General features: G+C 38.3%; 1 protein-coding gene across 17 annotated transcripts in view; it reads right to left on the reverse strand.

The window, feature by feature from the left end:
• Positions 1-27,092, reverse strand: part of PARD3 (par-3 family cell polarity regulator) — a 715,988-nt gene that overhangs the window by 334,488 nt on the left and 354,408 nt on the right. For all 17 annotated transcript variants that reach the window (XM_053922257.2, XM_053922260.2, XM_053922267.2 and 14 more), the window contains exons 6-7: positions 10,029-10,117; positions 7,736-7,819 (exon numbers count right to left, since the gene is read on the reverse strand). In XM_053922257.2, the coding sequence (XP_053778232.1) occupies positions 7,736-7,819; positions 10,029-10,117 (173 nt within the window). The remainder of the gene's footprint in view (positions 1-7,735; positions 7,820-10,028; positions 10,118-27,092) is intronic.

Consider the following 27,092-nt stretch of genomic DNA (forward strand, 5'->3'; position numbering starts at 1 on the left):
TTCCTCCTGGCAATTCTACAGAATTAGAGGGGGGTGTTGTTGGTGGGAAATAAAATGGGGCTACAATAAAGAGACTTTCTTATCAACCCGTAAGTGAACCTAAAGTTTTGGACTCTTTCCCGACACCCAGTACTATGAATACAAAAAAAGGGAGGAAATTTTAGATATGATTAATACTAGAATGTAAACTCGATGATGGCAGACATTTTTATTTGTTTGGTTCTCTTAAAGTGGAACTGGCAAAATTACAGCCAAAATTAGGCCTACCAGTATTTTTATAACTGAAGCTTTACTGAAACAAAGTCACACTCATTTGGTTCCATGTTATCTGTGGTTGGTTTCACGCTATAAGGACAGGATTTAGTACTTGCAATAGGAACTGGGTAGCCCGCACTGCCAGAAACACTGGCCACCTTACCCTTACAGAAAGTTTGCTCACCCCTGACACAGAGCGTGACTAGATCAAGAATGGTGCTGGTGGATTCTAGATCTTTTTAAAACTTGCTTAATAAAATAAAACATATAATTACTATCTGCACAGAAAAAGTACAGGGCAACAGGTTTAACCCTAAAGAAAAATATGTAAATGGGAAATGTCCATTATATGTAAGACCAAGAGAAGCTAACGATACTTTAAGAACAATGTGCTTCGGGACAACCAAGATGGCGGCATAGGTGGACACACTGCGCCTCCTCGCACAACCAGAACTGACAGAGAATCGAACCGCAAGGGGGTCTGACACGAAGGAAATAAAAAATAAACATTCATCCAGACCGGTAGGAGGGGCGGAGACGGGCACCAGGGTGGAGAGGACTCACGTGGCTGTGGCGGGACCGAGACTGGAGGAGTGTGGGACGACCGAGGCAGGCAGTCCGACCACTAGCAGACCCTGCGGCCCCACATTTGCACAGATAAACTGAGAGGGCTGGACTCAGAGTGGCGGAGAGCAGGGCAGGCAGAGCAGTGGGTAGCACCCCGAGGTCCCACATTCCCACATTCACACATAGATAAACCTGGACGAACGGAGGGGAGCGAAGCAGTCCGTGTAACCCAGGGCTCCAGCGCAGGGAAATAAAGCCTCAAACCTCTGATTGGGACTGCCCGTGGGGGTTGGGGCAGCAGCAGGAGAGACTCTCAGCCTCATGGGAGAGGTCGTTGGAGAGACCCACAGGGGCCTAGAGTGTGCACAGGCCCACCCACTCAGGAACCAGCACCAGAGGGGCCCAGTTTGATTGTGGGTATTGGAGTGAAAGATTGAAATCCGGAGGAGAGTGAAGAGGGCGCCATTGCTCCCTCTCGGCCCCTCCCCCACGTACAGCATCACTGCCCAGCGACCAGCGTTACCCCGCCCCGAGGACCATCTAAGGCCCCGCCCCTTAAAGTAACAGACTCGCCAAGACAAAAAAAAAAGGCCCAAATGACAAAACACTTCAAAGCTCCAGAAAAAATACAACGAAGCGAGGAAGAGATAGCCAACCTATCAGATGCACAGTTCAAAACACTGGTTATAAAGATGCTCACAGAACTGGTTGAATCTGTTCGAAAACCAGATGAAAAAATGAAGCCTATGCTAAGAGAAACAAAGGAAAATGTACAGGGAACCAACAGTGATGCGAAGGAAACTGGGACTCAAATCAATGGTGTGGACCAGAAGGAAGAAAGAAACATCCAACCAGAAAAGAAAGAAGAAACAAGAACTTGGAAAAATGAGGAGAGGCTTAGGAACCTCCAGGACATCTTGAAACATTCCAACATCTGAATTATAGGGGTGTCAGAAGGAGAAGAGGAAGAACAAAAAATTGAAAACTTATTTGAACAAATAATGAAGGAGAACTTCCCCAGTCTGTCAAAGGAAATAGACTTCCGGGAAGTCCAGGAAGCTCAGAGAGTCCCAAAGAAGCTGGACCCAAGGAGGAACACACCAAGGCACATCATAATTACATTAGCCAAGATGAAACAGAAGGAGAGAATCTTAGAAGCAGCAAGAGAAAAGGACACAGTTCCCTACAAAAGGGTTCCCATAAGACTGTCAGCTGATTTCTCCAAAGAGACCTTACAGGCAAGAAGGGGCTGGCAAGAAGTATTCAAAGTCATGAAAGGCAAGGACCTACATCCAAGATTACTGTATCCTATCATTTAGAATGGAAGGGAAGATAAAGTGCTTCTCAGATAAGGTCAAGTTAAAGAAGTTCATCATCACCAAGCCCTTATTATATGAAATGTTAAAGGGACTTACCTAAGAAAAAGAAGATCAAAAATAGGAACAGTAATAGTGACAGCAAACTCACAGTTATAAACGACCACACTTAAAACAAAAACAAGAGCAAACTGGGCAAACAACTAGAACAGGAACAGAACCATAGAGATGGAGATCACGTGGAGGGTTGTCAATAGGGGAGTGGGAGGGGGAGAGGGGGGGAAAGGTACAGAAAATAAGTAGCATAGATGATAGGTGGAAAATAGACAGGGGGAGGGTAAGAATAGTGTAGGAAATGTAGAAGCCAAAGAACTTATAAGTATGACCCATGGACATGAACTATAGGGGGGGAATGTGGGAGGGAGAGGGTGGGCAGGATGGAGTGGAGGGGGGGATATGGGACAACTGTAATAGCATAATCAATAAATATATTAAAAAAAAAAGAACAATGTGCTTCTGCCATACTTGGTTTCATAGGGGTAATGATTTAGATTACTATAAACTCAACTGTGGGTTCCAAGTAGAAAAATAAATGGTTACTTAAAAATAATACAATCATATTTCTTGAAAAACTTCAATAATTTCTCCATTATTTACTGACTTCAGTCTCACAGCCATTCACAAAGTGTTTTCTAACAACCTCTCCAGTTCCACTGCTGCACTAAGGTTTTGCGTAGCGCCCAGCATTCAATGGTCGTACTTCCTCTTAGTCCCTCTGGCACAGGCACAGAGAGTGCTTTTGACATACAGCATAGATCTTTATGTATACATATGTTTATTCTCATTCTGACTCTAAGTCCCTTTAAACTGAATATAAAATATTATAATTTCATAAGTCCAGCCCCTATTTCAGTATACTACTTTATACCCTGCTTTTTAAATACTTAGTGTTACAATGCATCATAATAATTTTTCCTATGTTATTAGAAAGCCTCAGAAAAACTTTTAACTATCAAGGCAGGCTATGCCCTTATTATTTTGTTTCTAATATAGCAATGTAGTGTTCAATCATTCTTTTACGGAGCAATACCTATGGGTCAAGTCGCAGAAGTATTGGGTTGGCCAAAAAGTCTGTTTAGTTTTCCATAAAATAAAAGACACATTTTTCACTTTCACCAATACCTTTATGGATTTGGGTATTTTGAGTATGAAGGCTATCTCCCATATGGTATAACATTGTTCTCAATTAACATTTCAGTTTGATCATCCAGCAAGAAATCTCAAGCACAAAACTTCGCAAGCCACTTTTGACACATTCCATTGGTCACAGCACCTTCTCCATGCACTGCATAAATCCTTTTATTTTTCATTTCAGTTGCGTTTTTACCGTTCTTGAAATAATAAAGCATAGTATGCTGAAAATGTTGATTTTCCTCCATCTTCAACATTAAAATGGCTACACAAAAATTCACTAATTTTGATGTTTTTTAAATGTGTGCCGATATGACAGCTATCACAATACAATATAACAAAATTGTTTCAGATGCAGTTGAAGACAACTAAGCACTACTAGAGCCATATTACAGAAAAAAACAAACAAGCTTTTTGGCCAACCCATTATAAAAAAATATAAAAAACATGGAGTTTTTGCTCTAGGAAATGGCAATTATTTACTTTCTGAAAGTAGTAACACTTGTGATTTAAATAAGAAAGTTATGTTGGACATTTAAATCAAACTGAAATGAAATTATATGTATGAAGTGAAACTTGATTTCAAGGTAATAACACCGAATAGAGAGTTCTGGATAGGGATAAACGAACTTTATTTTTGAGTAACATACAAGATGCTGACTAAAGAGAAATCTCATCAAAGGGAAGACAACACATTCTTTCTATTTATCTATTTGTCTCCATTTCTGCGGATATGAAGCACTGGTTGGGGGAGAGTAACCACACACCAGCTGTCACCGATGCCCCACTCAAGGAACAACAAACACCCAACCTACTCTAGAAAACAGCCTTTTTAAGTAGGTCCAGCAAATACTTTATCCAAAAAACCTTCACTATACCTCAGCTCATAATTATACCTAAGTGGCTTTAAAATTTTCTCTAACACTGACTTCACATTTTTCCTATTTTCCTGAGTTATATTTGATATTCAAGATGTTCTGCATTGTATTGCTTTCTTTACGATACATAATCCCATCTGCATTTTCCTAAGACTTGCTGACTTTGAAATCTAAATCAGAAAGCAACACTGACATATGTGTTACTTTTACAAAACTGTAGCAGACCTCAGATGTACTGCAGGGCCGGTTACAATCAATGCAGTAAAGCGAATACCATAATGGAAAGCGAGACACACAAATTTTTGTTTCCCATAGGAAAGTTATGTTTTCACTGAACTGTGAACTATATTTGATATGCAGTCTAGTAAGTGTGCAAGAGCATCATATCTTAAAATGTACATACCTTTATTAAAAATACTTTACCATTATAAATGCTAACATTCATCTGAGCCTTCAGCAAGTCATAACCTTTTTGTGGGTGGAAGGTCTTACCTTCAATTTGTAAGAAAGACAGTATCCACAAAGCTCAATAAAACAAAGTACAACAAAAAGAGATATACAGTTAAGTCCTCACTTAACATCATTAGTAAGCTCCTGGAACTATGCTGAAAACAACGTATAACACAACCAATTTCATCACAGGCTAACTGATATAAATATGTGTTAAGTTCCCACAACATCTCATCAACATTATAACTAAACAACGTTGAATGAAACAATGTTATCCAAGGACCTGCTATATGCCTGTAATTATTCAGTGTTATTCAATTAATTATATCACCAAAATTGAGAGGGCCCAAGTAGGATTGGAATTTTGTAAACAGAGAGTTATTCTTGGAAATTTCAAATTACATCTCATAAATATGCATTTTTGTATTCCCACTAAGATATATGTGCAATTTCTTCATAAGTTCCACTAAATTTTACTTTCTGCTATAATGCATTGCCTAACTTGTGCTTGCAGCCACCATGGAGTGGATGTAGTTCCCTTTCTAAGCTATCATCACATTTAAGCTCCACTTCCCCCACCAGCCAGCCTCAGTTACCTAATTCTGACAACACTTCATCAGCTCACAGAGTAGCTATTATATGACTATATCAACATTTATCACATAATTACAGTTGTGTGATTTCTTGGCTATCACTCCACCTTGACTGCAAGTCCCTGGACCAAGACTAAGTCCTGTTCATCTTTGTTTCCTAGCACCTAACAAAGGCGATACCTTCCACAGGCTAAATGCTGGGGAAGGTATCTAATTAAATGACAAGTACCCACTTGTAGCCATTTCTGAGGACAAGGGAGAAGGTGGCTTCTGGCTCCTAAAGTTTAACATCTATGGTTCTATAGCGTCTATGGTTCTGAGCAGCCTGCCTGGGCTTCTCCCCCACTGTCAACCTACCTCTGAAGAACCATCACCTACCAAGGTCATGTGGAAGCTTAAAAATGCAACACGGGCATTGGGAAAAAATTAGCTCTGTTTCCCAATATGAAAACAGGTGATGCCTACAAAGGGTTAATAAAGAATCCAATTTTATTAATCTCTTTTGTACCTACAGAGGAAAGCTGCTCAAGATTTTCTTCATTGAGTGTCAGATCAACAGGAATTAAAAATGACTTGGCTGAAAAATAATTTCTAGTTCTGCAAAGGGATACTTGTCTACTTACACGTGTTCTGTATGTCAAGACCAAACGCCATGGTAACCAGTAACTGTGTTGGATTTTGTGAAATGCTTTCATTGAGTCAATTTGGAGTAGGCTTACTGTTCTTATTCCCCTTTAGCTTTAGGCTTGTCATTCATTTATTTTATCCTAATTATCTTCAGAGTGACGTAGGAAATGTGTAATAAAGACAGAAAATAACACGTTTGTCATTGAAATACTAGTTCAAAGTGGGTACATAAACAATTAGGTCTCATTTGTGATGAGTTATATATTGTAGTCCACAGGCAGTTAAAGACATTAATCTTTATCTATGCATTAATCTTTATCTATTAATCCATGTGTTTTATCTCATTATTCTACTTATCATATAAGTAAAAAAAAAGATTTAACTTTTGAGTGCATTTAAAATTATATTTTTGAATTTTTTGAATTTTTTAATTTAATCTTTATTGTATTTTTTTAATTATACTTCTTAAAGGGAATAAAGTCAAGAGGCATTCTGAAAACAACTAAGCTTGTTTAACTGAAAGTTCTTGGAAGAAATTTCAATGCTTCACCAGAGTTTAAAATTTTAGAAAGAAGAGAAAGGAAAAAGTGAAAGCAGCTACAACTCTGTAAACACAACACCACCTCCAAATTCAAGGTGAATCTCACATGTTGTTACAACGCCAACATCCAAACCTTACAGTCCAGCAGAGTTCTAGGTATATCAAAGTTTCAGCATCCAAACCCCCATAAAGCACATGCTTCACCAAAGAGATGGAGTCTGCACTTGGCCACAGGTAGGAAGACACACCAGGAAGGGAGTACACTTACTCAAATACCCATCTAAAAATCTAAATAGATAATTTAATCACATACTTGTCATTGATATTGCATCTGCCTTTCATAACACATGGTGCTTGTAATTGCTGGGCCAGAGTACACACCATTCTAAGTGCTCAGTCACTGCTCTAAGGCAACTTTTCAGCATCCCCCCTCCCAGTGTAAATAAAGTTAAAATAAAAATGTTAATAAAGTGATAACAGTAAAATAAAGACAATCAAAATATGAAGCCATACAGTTCATAAATATATTTTACCACATAATCATTGGATGAGTAAATAAAAGACGACGTGGTAAAATTTCCACAAGTTGACTGCACGCAGCTAACATGCCTGGGAAGGCAGAAGCCCGCCAACCACTAGGTGCAAAATGAGTTTATAGTATGTCTTTCAGTATATCAAAAAAAACCATGATTCTTTCCCAGAAGAAAAGCAGCAGAATGACAGAAACTTAAGAGACCATTTTAAGTTTTAAGGACGCATGGTCTCTAAAGTAACAAAGTCTTATTAACAAACTATACAAAACGCTGACATTTGAATGCAGAGATTGAAAGGTAGGAGCTACAGACCACAGGGTAGGAAACAAATCTATAGCTTCTCCAACTTTTTAAAATGTCAAACATAATCATAAACATCTTATAAAATTAAAGAGCTGAACAAGAAAATAATTCTAAATGAATCATTACCTATGACATCCAGATAATTTTTTCCCAGAAAATTGCTTTAATCTCTCTCCCTTAACTTTGCAAATTCAACTGGAGTTCTAACTCAAACATCTATCTGCATATTTACAGAAAGTAAAATGTCTGCAAGGATGTAATAAACAATAAAATTATTAGTATAATTTGAATGCTCGATTTCTTCATCAGCCTAAGTACTTTCTGTGATTATGATGTATACGTATGAATGAAGTGGCATTTCCCCCAAATGAAAATGTTTCCATTAAGCATATGCTAAATCAACGCCACTCTATTTCTGAGCTTAAACGAAGATAAAACACTCCACATTACGATTCAATTAAAAACCTCCGCAATACGTTACCTGCCGCCTCGAGCACTGAAAGGCACTACATGGATTCCCAGAGGCCCTCCGTCGTTGGGGACGTGAACGAGCTTTACCATGTCACTGTGAGACAATGATGAATGAGGGAGCATGAACATGGACTGTAAACAAACCAAACTGAGACAGAACAAAACAAAAACACAACAACACAGACACACAAACAACAAAAGAAAACAAAACAAAATCCCCACCAAGCACACATGCGCGTACGTATACATTCTGGAATATAAGCATGGTGATGAAGGCAACAGTAAACACTACATACCTGAACACTAGTCTGATGGCATGGGGGGAGAGCAATCATCAAAAATAACTACATTAAAAATGACACAGAACCATTTCTCTCAGACCACACTCTTCCATGTGATACAAGCACACACTTTGCAAGTTGTATCTCTAGACTTCCACTGAAATTTTTCCATCTCAGTATCTACTTCCAGGACATTGAAGATTAACTGAATAAAAGTGGTGCAGCTACAGAGCACATTATAATTTACAAAGAGCTACTATATACGTCACATCATTGACCCTTCTAATAATCCAATAAGGTCGAAGTTTTGCCCCTATGGGCAGGTGACAGTGCAGGTGTGACCCCGCCACCCTGACTTCCCATCATCCACATGATGTAAAGTCACCATTTGTTAAACCGCTGCATGTGCAGGCTATGAAATTCCTTTCTCAAAGCCAACAGATTTCCACTAAAATCCAAATCATTTTCATAAAAGTGTTTGCAAATGGTCTTTAAAGTTATGAAGCTATTTCATAACTTCATAGAGTAACATGAAGTTACTTCTATTACATAACTAAATTACTTTACTATTAATGTAATAAGCCCAAGTTTAATAAAAATAATAAAAATTGGTGTAAATTAGAGAATGTAAGTATTCTAAACCATTAAATGAGATTTCACTTTCTCTGTAGATTTGTGTGCATGTGTGTGTGTGTGTGTGTGTCTACTGCATAGAAATGTAAGTGGTATCTACCTAATAATCAATATTTGGAAATAGTATTTTAATTAAATATTTAGTTTAAGTAACCCAGGCAACCATAAATGATTAGCAATGGATTTGACAAAGGTCACAATATACTTTTTATATAATGGAAAATGCCAGTTCCTCAACTTGCTAAATTAAAACCTGAGGTTATCCTACATACTATGAATGTCCCAGTTGCAGAAGGACTAAAGAAAGTAGAGATAGGAATATCACACAAGTCAAAAGAAAATTGAAAATATGAGCACAGATTTAATCGCATAAAGTAATTAGGACAAAATTAAAATTTTGCCATACTAAAGTAACGGTATTTAAATGGATTTTTTCATATTTTTGTAGAATTTTATAACATCCTAATTTAGATACTATTAGTACCATTTCCATATTTTTAATGACTGGTTTGTCAACTAAATACTATGGTTGCTTTAATAATTATATTTATGATACATTCTTTCTTTTCCTCCTTTTCAACTATGACATGGAAAATATTTCTTAAATGAAAACACTTAGAGAGCAATGGTTACTCTATATCCAAACATACTCTGATTCCAGCACCTGGTCTCATTGAGGAAGTTTTTAGAGCCTTCCCTTGGAAGACTGGAAGAAGGCAGCATTAACAGTTCAAATGTTAATATCTAGATACCTTGACTTTTTCCCAAAGTCAAAGATAAAAGTTAGAATACTGCCCTCCCTGAGAACACCTTCCATTTAAACATGCCAATATTTAAGACAACTGTACAGTGTTGATAATAAAGTCTTACTTTCTGCTTTTATACCTAAAATCATGTTCAAGTTCCCTAACCTATGACCTATAATTTTTCAAATATCTTGAGATTCTATTTTTTCAAATCAAAATATATATACTAAAATGGCTAATGCTTACATAATACCAACTAATTTTTCAGGTAAAATAAGCACATTAAGAATTTAGCAAATTTAGAGAGCAAACAAATGACCAAAATACTGACATACAATCTGAAAACAGTTACAGTGTAGTAAACATGACAAATATTTTCAATCAAATGCTATTTTGTATTATAATGTAATAGTATTTGGCAAGGCATGAAACAGAACAGGTACATGTGGATTTCCATGCCATTCTTCTTACATTAGATAATTAACACAATAGATGAAAGATGCCCTCTGAAAAGCAAGCCAACGCAAGCCATGTTTTTACTCAGCACAAACAGTCCACACATGCCATATGTTTTGGAACACTTGCCGCTATCAGTAACGCTGCATGTATACACCACATTTAGTTAAAGCCACCAGTAACTTACTCCAGAGAGAACGTGGGTGTGTTCTCCGGACCACTGTCAGCATGTCCAACAGGTTCAACACGACTGCTGTCTTCTGCCCCATCCTCATCCTAGACAGTACAACAGAAAGAGAAGTGCACTCTGTGTTAGATTTCTTTCTATAATGTGGAAGAAAACTGGGTAAAAGTGGAGTCCAACAGGCACTATGATCATGTTATCATTAGGACTTTCCCTAGGGAAGATAACCTTTAAACATAACATAGGTATTTATCTGTATATGAAAAGTTGCGTTTTATTTTTAGGTCTAAATTTTTTAGTTTAAATTTTATTTCTTTAAATATATTTTATTGATTATGCTATTACACTTGTCCCATTTCCCCCCCCCTCACTCCACTCCATCCTCCCCACCCACTCCCTTCCACATTCCCCCCCTATAGTACATACCCATGGGTCATACTTGTAAGTTCTTTGGCTTTTACATTTCCTATACTATTCTTACCTAACCCCTGTCTATTTTCCACCTATCATTTATGCTACTTATTCTCTGTACCGTTTCCCCCTCTCTCGCCCTCCCCCTCCCCAGTAATAACCCTCCATGTGATCTCCATTTCTGTGGTTCTGTTCCTGTTCTAGTTGTTTCCTTAGTTTGTTTTTGTTTTAGGTGTGGTTGTTAATAACTCTGAGTTTGCTGTCATTTTTACTGTTCTTATTTTTTATCTTCTTTTTCTTAGATAAATCCTTTTAACATTTCATATAATAAGGGCCTGGTGATGATGAACTCCTTTAACTTGACCTTATCTGAGAAGCACTTTATCTGCCCTTCCATTCTAAATGGTAGCTTTGCTGGATAGAGCAATATTAGATGTAGATCCTTGCCTTTCATGACTTTGAATACTTCTTGCCAGCCTCTTCTTGCCTGTAAGGTCTTGAGAAATCAGCTGACAGTCTTATGGGAACTCCTTTGTAGGTAACTGTGTCCTTTTCTCTTGCTGCTTCCAAGATTCTCTCCTTCTTTTTATTCTTGGGTAATGTGATTATGATGTGCCTTGGTGTGTTCCTCCTTGGGTCCAGGTTCTTTGGGACTCTCTGAGCTTCCTGGACTTCCTGGAAGTCTATTTCCTTTGACAGATTAGGGAAATACTCCTTCATTATTTGGTCAAGTAAGTTTTCCATTTCTTGCTCTCCTTTTCTCCTTCTGGTACCCCTCTAATTCGAATTTGGAACATTTAAAGATATCCTGGAGGTTCCTAAGCCTCTCCTCATTTTTTTGAAGTCTTGTTTCTTCATTCTTTTCTAGTTGGGTGTTTCTTTCTTCCTTCTGGTCCACAGTGTTGATCTGAGTCCCAGTTTCCTTCCCATCACTATTGGTTCCCTGTACATTTTCCTTTGTTGTTCTTAGCACATCCTTCACTTTTTCATCTAATTTGTGACCAAATTCAACCAATTCTGTGAGCTTCCTGATTACCAGTGTTGTGAACTGTGCATCTGATAGGCTGGCTATCTCTTCGTAGCTTAGCTGTATTTTTTCTGGAGTTTTGATCTGTTCTTTCACTGGGCCACTTTTTTTTTATTTTGGCACGCCTGCTATGTAAAGGGGTGGAGCCTTAGGTATTCACCAGGGCGGGGTGATGCTGGTTGCTGCGCTGTGGCTCTGTATATGGGGGGGGGCCCCCCAAGAGGGAGCAATGGCGCTTCCTCCACTCTCTGCCAGGTTTCAGTCACTTTCCCTTCTACCCACAATCACATTGGGCCCTTCCGGTGCTGCTTCTCAAGTGGGTGTGTGCACGTATGTTCTAGGACACTGTGGGTCTCTCCAACGAACTCTCCTGTGAGGCTGGGAGTTTCTCCTGCTGCTGCCTCTACCCCCATGGGTGTTTTCAATCAGTGGTTTGAGGCTTCATTTCCCCACGCTGGAATTCTGTGTTGTGCGGTCTGTTGCCTGGTCCACCAGCTGCTGCCTCAACTGCCAGCTTCAGCTTTGCCTACCCCACTCCTCAATCCACCACCTTGTTGGGTCCGCCAGCTGCCTCCTTCCTGTGAGTCCTCTCCCACCTGGCTACCCATCTCCGCCCCTCCTAATGGTCTGGATGAATGTTTCTTCTTTGTCTCCTTGGCTGTCGGACTTCCATACAATTCGATTTTCTGTCAATTCTGGCTGTTTTTTGTTTTTAAATTGTTGTTGTCCTTCTTTTGGTTGTGTGAGGATGCACAGTGTGTCTACCTATGTCTCCATCTCGGCCAGAAGTCAAAAGTTGTGTTTTAAAGCAACAGTCTCCTGAGTTAGAGCCAAAGAGGTGAACAAGATACCACAGTAATAAGAAAACATTAAAACTTCTAGTTAATGTTATCTTTCTTACCATTTTTATGTCACTTTTTGGTGTATATTTTAGGAAGTAATTGTATGTTACTACAATGTTATATTAATATATTAATATATGTATATATGTATATAACACTAAGGATGCATGTTTAAAATTTTTACTAATGTAAACAGTTGAGACTATTATAATCCTTAATGACTACCAAAATCTGCAAAATCATATTTGTCAGTTCCTCAGTTCCACTAACACAGCTTGGCAAAATGAGTATTCAGTAAGTAAAATCTTTAACTCAAATCCTTCATCCTATGAAACTTCACGTAAAGTTACTGCGAGCCAGGTGACTAGTTAGAGTTATGAGCAAAGGCATGAAGATCTCAGTTACAAAGAACCACTTCCATTTACTTCTGTTAGTGAAGGACCAGTAAGGGGAAGACACACACAGAGACAGGGTCAACACCCACCTTTGAATCCTTCCTTCGATAAAGCTAGTATTTTGTAAAAATTATGTTACAACATGTGGTACAAACTTGGATCAGGAGAGTATTATGGTACTCCAAAAGATGTCATGTGAAATAAATGTAATGATTCATAAAAACAAATGAAATGTCACCCAAGAATATGCCTTACTTTATATTGGGTTGGCCAAAAAGTTCGTTGTTTTTTTTTTTTTTTCCAGTAAGATGGCTCTAGTAGCACTTAGTTGTGTTCATTCAAAACAATTATGTTAAAAAAAATTTTGAGACAAAGTCTTCATTTCCAATGGACCTTTCATATAAAGGTTTATTTAGTGTGCTCCAGCAAAATCCGGGAAATTCAATAAAACAATGAACAGACATTTGTATTGATGTCAACAATAACATTTTTAAAATAACATAAAAAAAATACACAGAACCCAAGGAAACACCCAGAATACAGTGAAAAGACAACCCAGAGAAGCAGAAACTAGATCATATAAGATGGAGAGGTGTAGGACATCGATTTCCACGAAAATACTAATTAATAATTGGTATTATATTTATGAAAATTTGGAAAATACTTTGACAAACCTGATAGAGAATGTGGAGATGGTATGGGAGAAAGTAAAGGTATGTACAGAGAAAATAAAATAAATTTTTAAAAAGTCAAAGCACTTAGCTCCAGAAACAACAAAAGAAACTGTGTAAGAGAGGAAATTTAATCAGAGTGCCAACTTGGTTACACAGTGAACAATTCTTACATATGGAAATTACGTAATACTGGCTATTGATTAACTTGGAGGATGGGAACATGGAAAGTAAAAGAGGCACACAAGGAAAATCTCTCATCTTCCGTAATAACATGCAATAAATGTCATAAATGGTTTCTTTAGAAACATGGAAGTAAATACCAGAATAAACATCTGCATAAATTGAAAGTTGTAGCCTCTGGGCAGAAGAATGGGAAGCCAAGAGAAGTTGACTGCTTGTTTTTACTTATTTATTTTTATTCTGACTACATATTTGAAAATCCCAACAGGCACACAGATGGATCTATGGTACAGCTAAACATCCAGATGCTCAAGACCCTCATAGGGCACCTGGTATCAAGTTTACTTCAAAGGATGTAAGTCAGGAAACCTAAATTGCCAGAAAGACAGCAGCCTCTTTTGTCCTTGGGAGCAGCAGTCTGCACAGCTGGACAAGAGCTTTGCTTGTGGATCTCCCAGTTGTCAGCTAAAGGCCAGGAAAGACACCCACAGCAACTGGTTGTAAGCACTCACCTGGTGGACCAGCCTCTTACCTCAGAGATATAGTATTTCTTATTAAAACACCATAGCCATAGCTGCTTGTCAGATATTACAGTTTTTCAAGTCCAGATGCAATTACCAATCAGAGGTCACCTTTACCACACCAAGGTAGTTAATGAAAACTTTTATCAGGTTTCCAGAAAAAGGAAGCCCATATGTCTCCAAAACTTAATTTCTCATGCAGAAGACGGAAAACACTTTGTTACCCCTTCATACCATATTCTATTGATCTAAGAAAAATTTTTTTAAAAGATGAAGGAGTCAAGGAAGAGAGGGACACAAATGATAGTGTGAAAACATGGCTCGCCTCCTTGCACAAACACAGCAAAAGATTCCAACTAGAGCTCTGGCCAAGATGGAGGTGTAGGTAGAAACCCTTTGCTTCCTCGTACAACCAAAAGGAGAAAAACCACCAATCTAAAATCAAGAAACAACCAGAAGTGCTAAAAAATCAAACTGCATGGAACTCCGAAAACCACAGAACTGAAGAAAGAGTCAAACAGAAAAACCAGACCTGTGAGTCACCAAACTCAGACAAACCACTGTGAGGCAGTGGACCCTGGGGGTGGGGATGTCTGCAGCACAGCGGGAGGCTGCAAGGGAGGGGCTGATTTATAGGGAAACTGAGACTCAGAGCTGACTGTAGAACACAGTGGTTGCCGCAGTGGGAAAAACTCCCAGTCTCACATGAGAACTCCTTGGAAAGTGCACTACAGTTGAGCAGGCAACCTGCACTATTCCCTCTCTGGCCCTTCCCGACAGGCAGTGTCCCAGCACAGCAAGAAGGTTTACCCTGCCTCGGTGAATACCGAAGGATCTGTCCCCTTATGAGGGGGCCCCAGCAAAGAAATAGGGCCAAAATGAAAGAACTGTACAAAACCACAGGAAGATAGCTAAGCAAGGAGGATATAGCCAACCAATCTAATGGAAAATTTACAGCCCTGGTAATCAGAATGCTCACCAAACTGATTGAGCTCGGTCGAAAAATGAAAGAACAAATAAATGAAAGATACCTAAAATGAAATAAAGCAAAAAATTCAGGGAACCGACAGTGACAGGAATGAAACCAGGCTCAAAGAAATGATTTGGAAAAAAAGGAATAAATAAACATCCAACTGGGACAGAATGAAGAAACAAGAATCAAAAGAAGTAAAAAGAGGCTTAGGAACCTCCAGGACATCTTTAAATATTTTAACATCCGAATCATAGGACCGTCAGGAGGAGAAGAGGAAGAACAAGAAAATTAAAACTTACTTCAAAAAATAATGAAAGAGAACTTCCCCAACCTGGCAAACAAAATAGACTTGCAGGAAGTCCAGGAATCACAGAGAGTCCCAAAGAACTTGGACCTAAAGAGGACCACACCAAGGCACATCATCATTAAGTTCCCCAAGATTAAAGACAAAAAGACAATCTTAAAAGCAGCAAGAGAAAAGGACACAGTTACCCATAAGGAGTGACCATAAGACTGTCGGCTGATTTCTCAAAAGGAACCTTGCAGGCAAGAAGGGTCTGGAAAGAAGTATCTGAAGTCATGAAAGGCAAGGACCCACATGCAAGATTACTGTATCCAGCAAAGCTCTCACTTAGAATGGGAGGGCAGATAAAGTGCTTTCCAGTTAAGGTCAAGTTAAAGGATTCATCATCACCAAGCCATTATTATATGTAATGTTAAAAGGACTTATCTAAGTAAAGGAAGATCAAAATATGAACAGTAAAATGACAACAAACTCACAACTATGAACGAATGAAACTAAAAAAATAAAAGAAAAACAACAAAAACAAAAACTAAGAAAACAAACATACCAGGAACAAAATCATAGAAATGGACATCACATAGAGGGTGTTCAGTGGGGAGAGGGAGAGGAGGAATAGGGGGAAAAAGGTATAGGAAAGAAGAAGCATACCATATTTTTCAGACCATAAGGCACACCTAGGGAGGTGGGTGAACTATCACGGTTAACACTATACATATCCAAAGGATCTCCTACCTCTTCTCTAAGGGCTGGTACTTTAAATATCATAAAATACATTCCTGCTGTCTTAAAACATTACCCGCTACAACCTGTCCCAAAAAAGTGTAGGTAGAAGCTGTGAACACCAGGATACCTCCTGGAAAAGGAAAGCTACTAACAAAGGAACCACCAACAGATAAGAACAGAAGAAGGTGCAGGACGGACTAGAGGTCATGCTAATTCAACCAAGGACCCATCTGGAAGTATAACTAAATAGTTGAGAAATTACTTAGAACAAACAACTGAACAAGAGCAAGAGAAATGCCTCAAAACCTTGTACACACAGAAGAACCAGCTCCAACACAACCTGCCCACACCTGCACAACAGAAAACAAGAGTTGGCAGACAGACTGACACTCAGATAACCAGCTGGTAGGAAGGACACATCAAAGAAAGACCCAACAACAACCAAAAACCAAACACATCCACAGAGCCAACATAAACCAAAGCCCAATATCAGTAAGTTCGGGACATCAAGGAGACTGTAGCACTGAAGCTCACAGGTATTCTACCACAGAAGATTACACAATAAACCCAGGAAGTCAGAACAGAGCAACTTAAGAAGCAGAGCCTAACAGGAAGAGTCTCACAAACAATGGGACGACAAAGAAACAATCACCAAATGAAAGGAAAGGAGGAAGTCTCAGAAACAATGCTAAATGAAAAAGAGGCAAGTCAACTATCAGATACTGAGTTCAAAGAATTGGTTATAAGGAAGCTTAATGGGCTCACACAGAATTACCAAAAACTACAGGGAAACTACAATGAACTCACTGCAAACTATATCAACATGAAAAAGGAAATAGAAACTATCAACAAGGGCGAAGAGGAAATGAAGAATACAATTTCTGAATTGAAGAACACAGTAGAAGGAATGAAAAGCAGACTTGATGAAGCAGGGGATCGGATCAGCGAGCTGGATGACAAAGTAGAAAAAAACACCCAGAAAGAGCAAGAAAAGGAAAACAGGCTCAGAAAGAATGAAGAGGCAATAAGGGAAATGCAGGACAACATGAAACGTAACAATATCCGTATAATAGGAATACCAGAAGGAGAAGAAGAAGAGCAAGGGATAGAAAACCTGTTTGAAAAAGTAATGACGGAAAATTTCCCTAATCTGATTAGAGAAAATGTCACACAAATCCAGGAAACACAGAGAGTCCCAAGCAAGAGGAACCCAAAGAGGCCCACTGCAAGACACATCATAGTTAAAATGGCAAAACTCAAAGACAAAGAGAGAATATTAAAGGCAGCAAGGGAGAAACAGGAAGTAACATACAAGGGAGCCCGGATAAGGCTAGCAGATGACTTCTCAATGGAAACACTACAAGCCAGAAGTGAATGGCAAAAAATATTCCAAGTAATGAGAACCAGAGGCCTGCAAACAAGACTACTTTACCCAGCAAGGCTTGCAATCAACATAGAAGGTCAAATAAGGAGTTTGCCAGACAAAAGAAGTCAAAAGAATATACCTGCACCAAACCAGCTTTGCAAGAGATGCTAAAGGGGCTGCTTCAAGGAAAGGAAGGAAAAGAGAGAGAGAGGAACACAGGTACAAAAAAAACAGCAATGAATAAGTACCTATCAATAATAAACTTAAATGTAAGTGCATTAAATGGTTTAAAGAAATGACATAGAATAGCTGAATGGATAAGAAAATATGACCCACACATATGCTGCCTACAAGAGACCCACCTCAGGACAGAAGACCTACACAGACTGAAAGTGAAGGGCTGGAAACAATTTTTCCAAGCAAATGGACAGGAAAAAAAGGCAGGGGTAGAAATACTCGTATCACACAAAATAGAATTCAAAAGAAGGGCCATAAAGAGCTTCCCAGAAGGTCACTTCATAATACTCAAAGGAGGAATCCACCAAGAAGACAGAAACATTGTAAATATATATGCTCCCAACATAGGAGCACCCAAATACATACAGAAAATCTTGGAGGACTTCAAGAAAGATATTGACAGCAACATAATCATAGTAGGGGATTTTAACACCCCACTGTCAAAGATGGACAGATCTTCCAAACAAAATATCAACAAAGATATTGTGGCATTGAACAATGCCCTAGATGAAATGGACTTAACATATATAGAGAGCCTTTCATCCCAAAGAAATATGATACACATTCTTTTCAAAGGCACATGGAACATTTTCAAAGATACTCCACATGATATGACACAAAACAAGCCTCAACAAGTTCAATAAAATTTAAATCATATCAACCGAAAAGTTTCTCTGACCACAAGGGACTAGGAACCAACCCCAAAGGAAAAAACCCCAAACACTCAAAAACATGGAGACTGAATAGCATGCTATTAAACAATGAATGGGTGAAGAATGAGATTAGGGAAGAAATCAAAAAGTTTCTGGAAACAAACAGAAATGAACTCACAACAATCCAAAACCTATGGGACACAGCAAAGGCAGTACTGAGAGGGAAGTTCATGGCGATACAGGCCTACCTAAAAAGAATAGAAACATTTCAAGCTTCTGGCCAATATGGAGGTGTAGGTAGATACACTATGCCTCCTCACAAAACCAAGAAAAGGACAACAGCAATTTAAAAACAAAAAACAACCAGAACTGACAGAAAATTGAACTGTATGGAAGTACAACAACCAAGGACATAAAGAGAAAACATTCATCCCGACCAGTAGGAGGGATGGAGATGGGTAGCTCGGCTGGAGAGTACTCCCGGCAAGGCGGCGACTGGCAGACCGAGTGAGGTGGCAGATTGTGGAACAGGGCAGGCCAGGCTGCAGCTAGCAGACCCCACAAGGTGGTGGCTGGCAGAACCTGCTGTCCCACATTCCCACATAGATAAACCAGGAGGAACAGTGGGGGAGAAAAGCAGACCACACAACCCAAGGCTCCAGCTTGGGCAAATAAAGCCTCAAACCTCTGAGTGAAAACACCTGTGGGGGTTGAGGCGGCAGCAGGAGAAACTCCCAGCCTCACAGGAGAGTTCGTTGGACAGACACACAGGGGCCTATAGAGTGCACAAACCCACCCCTCGGGAATCATCACCAGAGAAGCCCAATTTGATTGTGGGTACTGAAGGGAGTGACTGAAATCCGGCAGAGAGTGGAGCAAGTGCCATTGTTCCCTCTCACCCCTCCCCCACGTACAGCATCACAGTGCAGCAACCAGTGTTACCCCACCCTGGTGAACACCTAAGGCTCCTCCCCTTTACATAACAGGTGTACCAAGACAAAAAAAAAAAAAAAAAAAAAAAAAAGGCCCAAATGAAAGAACAGATCAAAACTCCAGAAAAAATACAGCTAAGCTACGAAGAAGAGATAGCCAGCCTATCAGATGCACAGTTCACAACACTGGTAGTCAGGAAGCTCACAGAATTGGTTGAATTTGGTCACAAATTAGATGAAAAAGTGAAGGATATGCTAAGAACAACAAAGGAAAATGTACAGGGAAATAATAGTGATGGGAAGGAAACTGGGACTCAGATCAACACTGTGGACCAGAAAGAAAGAAACATCCAACCAGAAAAGAATGAAGAAACAAGAATTCAAAAAAAATAAGGAGAGGCTTAGGAACCCAGGATATCTTTAAATGTTCCAACATCCAAATTCTAGGAGTGCCAGAAGGAGAAAAGGAGAGCAAGAAATGGAAAACTTACTTGACCAAATAATGAAGGAGTATTTCCCTAATCTGTCAAAGGAAATAGACTTCCAGGAAGTCCAGGAAACTCAGAGAGTCCCAAAGAACCTGGACCCAAGGAGGAACACACCAAGGCACATCATAATTACATTACCCAAGATGAAAGATAAGGAGAGAATCTTGGAAGCAGCAAGAGAAAAGGACACAGTTACTTACAATGGAGTTCCCATAAGACTGCCATCTGATTTCTCCAAAGGGACCTTACAGGCAAGAAGGGGCTGGAAAGAAGTATTCCAAGTCATGAGAGGGAAGGACCTACATCCAACATTGCTCTATCCAGCAAAGCTTTCATTTAGAATGGAAGGGCAGGTAAAGTGCTTCTCAGATAGGGTCAAGTTAAAGAAGTTCATCATCACCAAGCCCTTATTATATGAAATGTTAAAGGGATTTATCTAAGAAAAAGAAGATAAAAAATAAGAACAGTAAAAATGACAGCAAACTCACAGTTATTAACAACCACACCTAAAACAAAAACAAAAGCAAACCAAGCAAACAACTAGAACAGGAACTGAACCATAGAAATAGAGATCAGATGGAGGGTTATCAACAGGGGAGTGGGACGGGGCGAGAGGGGGAAAAGGTACAGAGAATAAGTAGCATAAATGGTAGGTGGAAAATAGACGGGGGGGGGGGGGTACGAATAGTATAGGAAATGTAGAAGCCAAAGAACTTATATGTATGACCCATGGGTATGTACTATAGGGGGGGAATGTGGAAGGGAGTGGGTGGGGAGGATGGAGTGGAGTGAGGGGGGGGGGGGAAATGGGACAAGTGTAATAGCATAATCAATAAATATACTTTTTAAAAAAGGAATAGAAACATTTCAAATAAACAACCAAATCCTACACCTATAAGAACTTGAGGAACAACAACAAAGACAGCACAGAGCAAGTAGAAGGAAGGAAATAAACAAGATCAGAGCACAATTAAATGACATAGAGACTAAAAGCACCATTTTAAGTATCAGTGAATCCAGGAGCTGGTTCTTTGAAAAGATAAACAAAATCGACAAGCCCTTCAGCAGGCTCATGAAGAAAAAAAGAGAGAGGACTCAAATTAAAACAATCAGAAATGAAAGAGGAGAGACTGATACCACCGAAATACAAAGGGTTCTACGAAATTATTACGAACATCTATATGCCAAGAAATGTGAAAAACTAGCTGAAATGGACAAATTTCTAGAAAAACATAACCTTCCAAAACTGAATGAAGAAGAATCAGAAAGCCTGAACAGACCAATAACAGCTGATGAAATGGAAACAGTAATCAAAAAACTTCCGACACACAAAAGCTCTGGACCAGACAGTTTCACAGGAGAATTCTACAGAGCATTTAAGGGACAGCTAACCCCCATACTTTGTAATATAAATAACAATATTTCACCAATGAAAATGTAAGTTACATTTGGACTCTGAGACACTCCCCCATTTTTCTCACAAATTGGGGGGAAGTGCGTCTTATAGTCGGAAAAGTACAGTAATTGGTAGGCATTAAATAGACAGGAGAGGTCAAAAAATGGTACAGGAAACAGAGAACTTATATGTACAACCCATGGACATGAACTAAGAGTGGGAGATGCTAGAGGGTTGGAGGGTATACAAGGTGGAACGGGGATAAAGGGGAGAAAATTGGGAAAACTGTGATAGCATAATCAATAAAATATAATTTAAGAACAAGAAAGGTTACAACTAAATTACAAAACGAGTATCACCGAGAACTGTCAGAAAATTGAGCTGTACAAAAGTCCTACAACCAAGAAATAAAGAAGTCACATTTATTCAGACAGGTAGGAGGGACAGAGATGTGGAGACACAGAGACACAGAAAGGGCTGGTCCCATACAACATGTGGTGGATAAAATTGGGAGTGATATTTTGGGAGCAAGGGATCCCAGCCCCATACCACACCACCCAGCTCAGGGTTCTAGTGTCAGGCAGATAAGTCCCCATAAATTTTGGCTGTAAATACCAGTGTGGGTTAGGGAAGCAGAAGAGTATGTGGGATTCTCAGGCATCTCTTAAGGAGCCTGCAGGAAACTTAGGACTTACAAAGACTCACTCCCGCTAGGCCCCAGGACGAGGGCAGCAGCTGGGAAGGCACTAAGTGGCATATGGGGAGAAACTGAAGTGTCTGGCATCAGGGCATGTGTTGGGAGACAGCTTCCTCCCAGACAAAACTCCAGAGGCCAGACAGCAGCCACTGTTCCTTTCCCAAGCCCTTCCCCACATAGAGACAGAGAGCTTGACACCATGTCTGAGACTCCATCAACCTGGTTCACACAGGTTGCCCTGCACTGGAGATTACCTAAGGCTCTGCCCCATCCAACTTATGGTATGCTTTCAACATCTGGCCACACTACTAAGACAGGGTCAAAGTAGTTCTACCTAATACATAAAAACACACACAGGGAGCCTACCAAATTGAGGAGACAAAGAAACATAACCCAAATGAAATAACAGAACAAAACTCCAGGAAAAGAACAAAACAAAATGGAGGCAAGCAATCTATCAGGTGCAGAGTTCAAACTGCTGGTTATGAGGATGCTCAAGGAACTCATTGGGTACTTCAACTGCATAAAAAAGACCCAGGAAGAAATGAAGGTTACACTAATGAAATAAAGAAAAACTTACAGGGAATCAACAGTAGAGTGGATAAAGCCAAGAATCAAATCAATGATTTGGAACATTAGGAAGAACAAAACATTAAATCAGAATAGCAAGATGGAAAAGGAAAAAAAACAAAAACAGAAAAACAAGGATAGGATATGGAGCCTCTGGGACAATTTCAAACATACCAACATTCAAATCACAGGGGTGCTGCAAGGAGAAGAGAAAGATTAAGAAATTGAAAACTTATTTGAAAATGAACGAAACCTTCCCTAATTTGGTGAAGAAAATAGACATGCTAGTCCAGGAAATAGAGTCCCAAATAAGATGGATGCAAAGAGGACCAAACCAAGACACATCATAATTAAAATGACAAAGAATAAAGATAAAGAGAGGATCTAAAAGCAACATGAGAAAAGATGTTAGTTACCTACAAAGGAGTTCCTACAAGACTATCAGCAGATTTCTCCAAAGAAACTTTGCAGGCTAGAAGGGACTGGCAAGAAGTATTCAAAGCAATGAAAAGCAAGGACCTACAACCTAGATTACTCTCTCCAGCAAAGCTATCATTTAGAATCAAAGGACAAATAAAGTTCTTCCCAGACAAGGTAAAGCTAAAGGAGTTCATCATCACCAAGGCATTATGATATGACATGTTAAAGAGACTTAAGAAAAAGAAATGATCAAAAGTAAGAACATTAAAATGGCAGTAAATTCACAATTAACAACAACTGAATCTAAAAAACAAACTAAGCAAACAAGCAGAACAAACAGAATCATAGAAATGGAGGTCATTTGGACACTACCTGTTTGGGAGGGGAACAGGGAAAATGAGGGGAAAGGTGTAGAGATTAAGAAGTACATATTGGTAGATACAGATAGGCAGGGGATGTTGAGAAGAGTATAGGAAATGGAGAAACCAAAGAATTTATATGCATGATCCAGGGACAGGAAGCAGGGAGGAGATTGCTGGAGGGGAGGGGAGGGTGATGGCTGGAGGGGGCAAAGGGAGAGAAATTGGGACAACTGTAATAGCATAATCAATAAAATATATCTTTAAAAAATAAATAAAATATGAAGGAATCAAAGTAGTCAAAAGGGAGAAAGGAACTGAGAAAAATGAATATTTGATACACTTGAGTAAGAAAGATGAGTTTTACATGAGCTTAGAAATTCATGTTAGACAAATGGACATAAAAGCATCATATGAACCTATTGGTTCTCTGCTTCTAGTAAAAATACTCTTACTCTCTTCCATAACACTAATAATATAAAGGTTAACCCCCAACTGAAAAGCCCTCAACTGAAAATGTCAATGGATGATACATTCTGAAATCTCTAGTACTCAGATGATGTGTTTTAAAAAGTTAAATTTGACTGAACTACACTATTTATCTTTTTAATTTGAAAATTAAATTTGACTAAACTACTATTTATCTGTCTCTACTTGAATATGAAATATCTTTTCTACATTGACAGTTTTTAAAAAGATATAAAAGAAAATGAAAGTTCTGATGGTACCCTGTTACATGAATTAAAAATATTTTTCCTCAAGGGTTTTATTATTATTAACAGTAAAATAATTTAATTGGTTCAATTATATTGCTACAAAAATACTCAACTAAACCATCTTTTTTACAATTTTTAAAAATTCGATCTCCAAGATTTAGTACACTTAAGAAGAGACATATAAACTACTACTGAGCTACAGAATCCCAGAGAAAATATTTAACAGCAAGAGTTAAACCACTCTCTGGAGGATCACATTTGGTGGAAAATAATTCCAAGGGGGATCACCTTTCAAGCCCCCTTAGTACCACAAGCAGGATTTCAGAAGGCTTTTTCTGTTAATGTTGCCACTACTTGATTAGTTGGTCAAATCACCAGGGAAAAGTCATTTGCCATCCGACCTGGAAACAAATATCTGCAGGGGAGGGTGTGGGGAGTTGATAATTGAAAATGATAAATGTATAGCAAACTTCAAAGAAATAAAATCAGGAAATGTGTAATATAATTATACTTCATGATGACTGCATGCCACTAGAGTAAAAAACTTATGAAAAAAAGTTAATTCAAATACTTTTAAGGACAGACAAAACTAGAAAATAAATAAGACCTTTTAAAGTGAAAAATTACTTTCTAAAATGAAAATATGTAGTGAGAAATTTATAAGAGTTATACTTTTAAATGAAGTGCCACTGATTATAACATAAACTATACTCTAGAGGACCCAGAGCTCAACATCAAATAATTTGGGGTTATAGGAACAATAATTCAGTACTTGAGATGTTGAACATTATGTGTGAGCTTTATCCCCTCAAATGGATTCCTAAATTCTCATCTCAAGCTAATACTCATCAAATGGAAAGGCAAACATAGTATTGAACACACTCCATGTAATTTCCATTTACCACAGAAAAGAAACATTTCCTATCTTGAAACATACACAACATGACTCCACACAACCCAAGGCAAGAGAAGAGTCTTTAAAAAGAAGAACAGATGGTGCCAATTTATTAAAGCTATCTAACTACAGAGAACAACACAAACATTATCTATCTTTGCACCTGTTAAACACAGAATGGAATCACAAAATTAAGTTCCAAAATGTAAATCTGCTTCTCAAAGATCATTTGAATTTTAGAGCAAAGAGGAATCTCATTGGAAGATATCTAGTCCAATACTGAATCATATACTACAATATCCTTCTTCCCTTTCTTCTTCCATTTTTCTTGTGCTCCATGATGCACAAAGGAAGCCTCACATAGAATCACTGAGTTCAGTAACTAACCACCCCCCGCGGGTCACCTGGCATCATCTGCCTCACTCCATATTTACCCCGAAAAGATGAGCATGCAAGTATCACCACAGCAGCAATACCATGGCCACGTGTTTTGCAAGAGGTGCCTGCTGCACTATTCACAGTTCCCCAACACACGCTAATGACCAAGTGGGACCCATTAGGTAACATGGTTTTAATCAGTCTGATTAATCTTCTTTCAGATGTGGCTTGTTCACTGTAATAACACCAATTTGTTTTCTTCTGGACATGCCTGAAAAAATACTCTTGACTTTTGGATTGTTAAAATCTACAGGTCTTGTAAGGTAACCAAACATGCGTTTCTAACAACATTCTAATCTTTACTTAGGTGGCATTTTAAAATGTTTTATTTTTGAGGTGAAGTAAGTAATACGTGGGTAAGTAAACAATATTTATCTTCCTTAGTGGTATTTTAACATACCACTATTTTTAAAAAGCAATGCATAACTTTTCATTCAATTTCCCTTTGGCTTAAAAAAAAAGATTTCAAAATTAATAACTAATTAAAGTAAAACTAACTTTTAAGTAAACATTCATTTAAATCAATAAGAAATAAAAAACTTAAATATTTCTTCCTAGTGATAATTGCAAATCACTTCTTAAAAAGTCAAGAAACATACAAATTTTAAAATACGTAGCAAAAAATAAATAATATTTGCTAGTACATACTGCAGACTTATGCTGTGCCAATTACTAAAGAACCCACTTCTTTAGTCCTCAATAAAACCTCACTTCTATCCTCAGCACAACCTTCAAACATTTTTCATTAAACAAAACATATGGGATTATTAATGAACTGAGTATGTGTAAAGTTTTTTTCCCCCTAAACATAACTGAGCAACATAAGCACATGTCGTATTCCCAACGATTTGTGCACAGTGTTGTTTTAACAGAGTGGTGTTGTTGACATGCAATACAGTCATTCGCCAGGCTTACTGAACATATTTCCATGAAATTACATCTAAACGTACTGGACCCACCCCGTATGTGCAGAGGTATCATGAACAAGTTGCCTCTGCCACCTCTTATTCATCTTACCAAGTCCTAATTTCTTAATCCGAATTTTAAAAATACCTTTACTGATCTTTCTAACAAGCTTGCTGTAATGGACTCCTGGATATCACTACACGCAAATCACCTTACACATTAAAATAAAATGTTGATGGAAACGAAAAAGAACCAATTTTACAAAATATGTAGAATGTACCACAAACTATACACATGATTCCATTTAATCACCACAAAAAGCTAGAAATTCTTATGATGAGGAAATTAGGCCTAAAACAGATTACAGATTCCTTCATAGTGTCATAGTTGGGATTTTGAAAATTCCTTCAAGGTCTGTGGTTCTTCCATTTCACCATCTTTGTTTCACTCAATTTTACTCACAGAACAGTGAGCTAGACTATTAAGTAACAAATGTGACCCTAGCCAACTATAATATTTATTGTCAAGGCCAAAATCTGTGAGAGAAGAAAACATAATAAAATTTATGTTGTGAAAATATATTATATTCTGAACACATAATAAATGTACTTTCATAGAGAGTGGAAATTACTATTAAAGTATTTGTTTTGCAAATTTTCATTTTAGGAGAAACATCAGAAAATCTTCTTGGTGGTCATGGCTGGGTGGCAGGACTAGAATGCATTTTTACCATGTCTTTATAACATTAAGTACTTATACAATGAGCACGAAACCTTTTAGAAATAAAGAAAAGCTATTTTTATTTCTTAAAAACCATGACACTCATATTGTGTAATATCATTGAATTATAATTTCTCTAAAAAGTAATGTTGCAAAGCATAAAGGACCTAGAAAGAAAACAGAACATGACAGGGAATTACGAAGATGGAATTGTTCGTTAACAC

This window comes from Desmodus rotundus, chromosome 4 (genome assembly GCF_022682495.2).
Source record: "Desmodus rotundus isolate HL8 chromosome 4, HLdesRot8A.1, whole genome shotgun sequence".
NCBI lineage: Eukaryota > Metazoa > Chordata > Mammalia > Chiroptera > Phyllostomidae > Desmodus > Desmodus rotundus.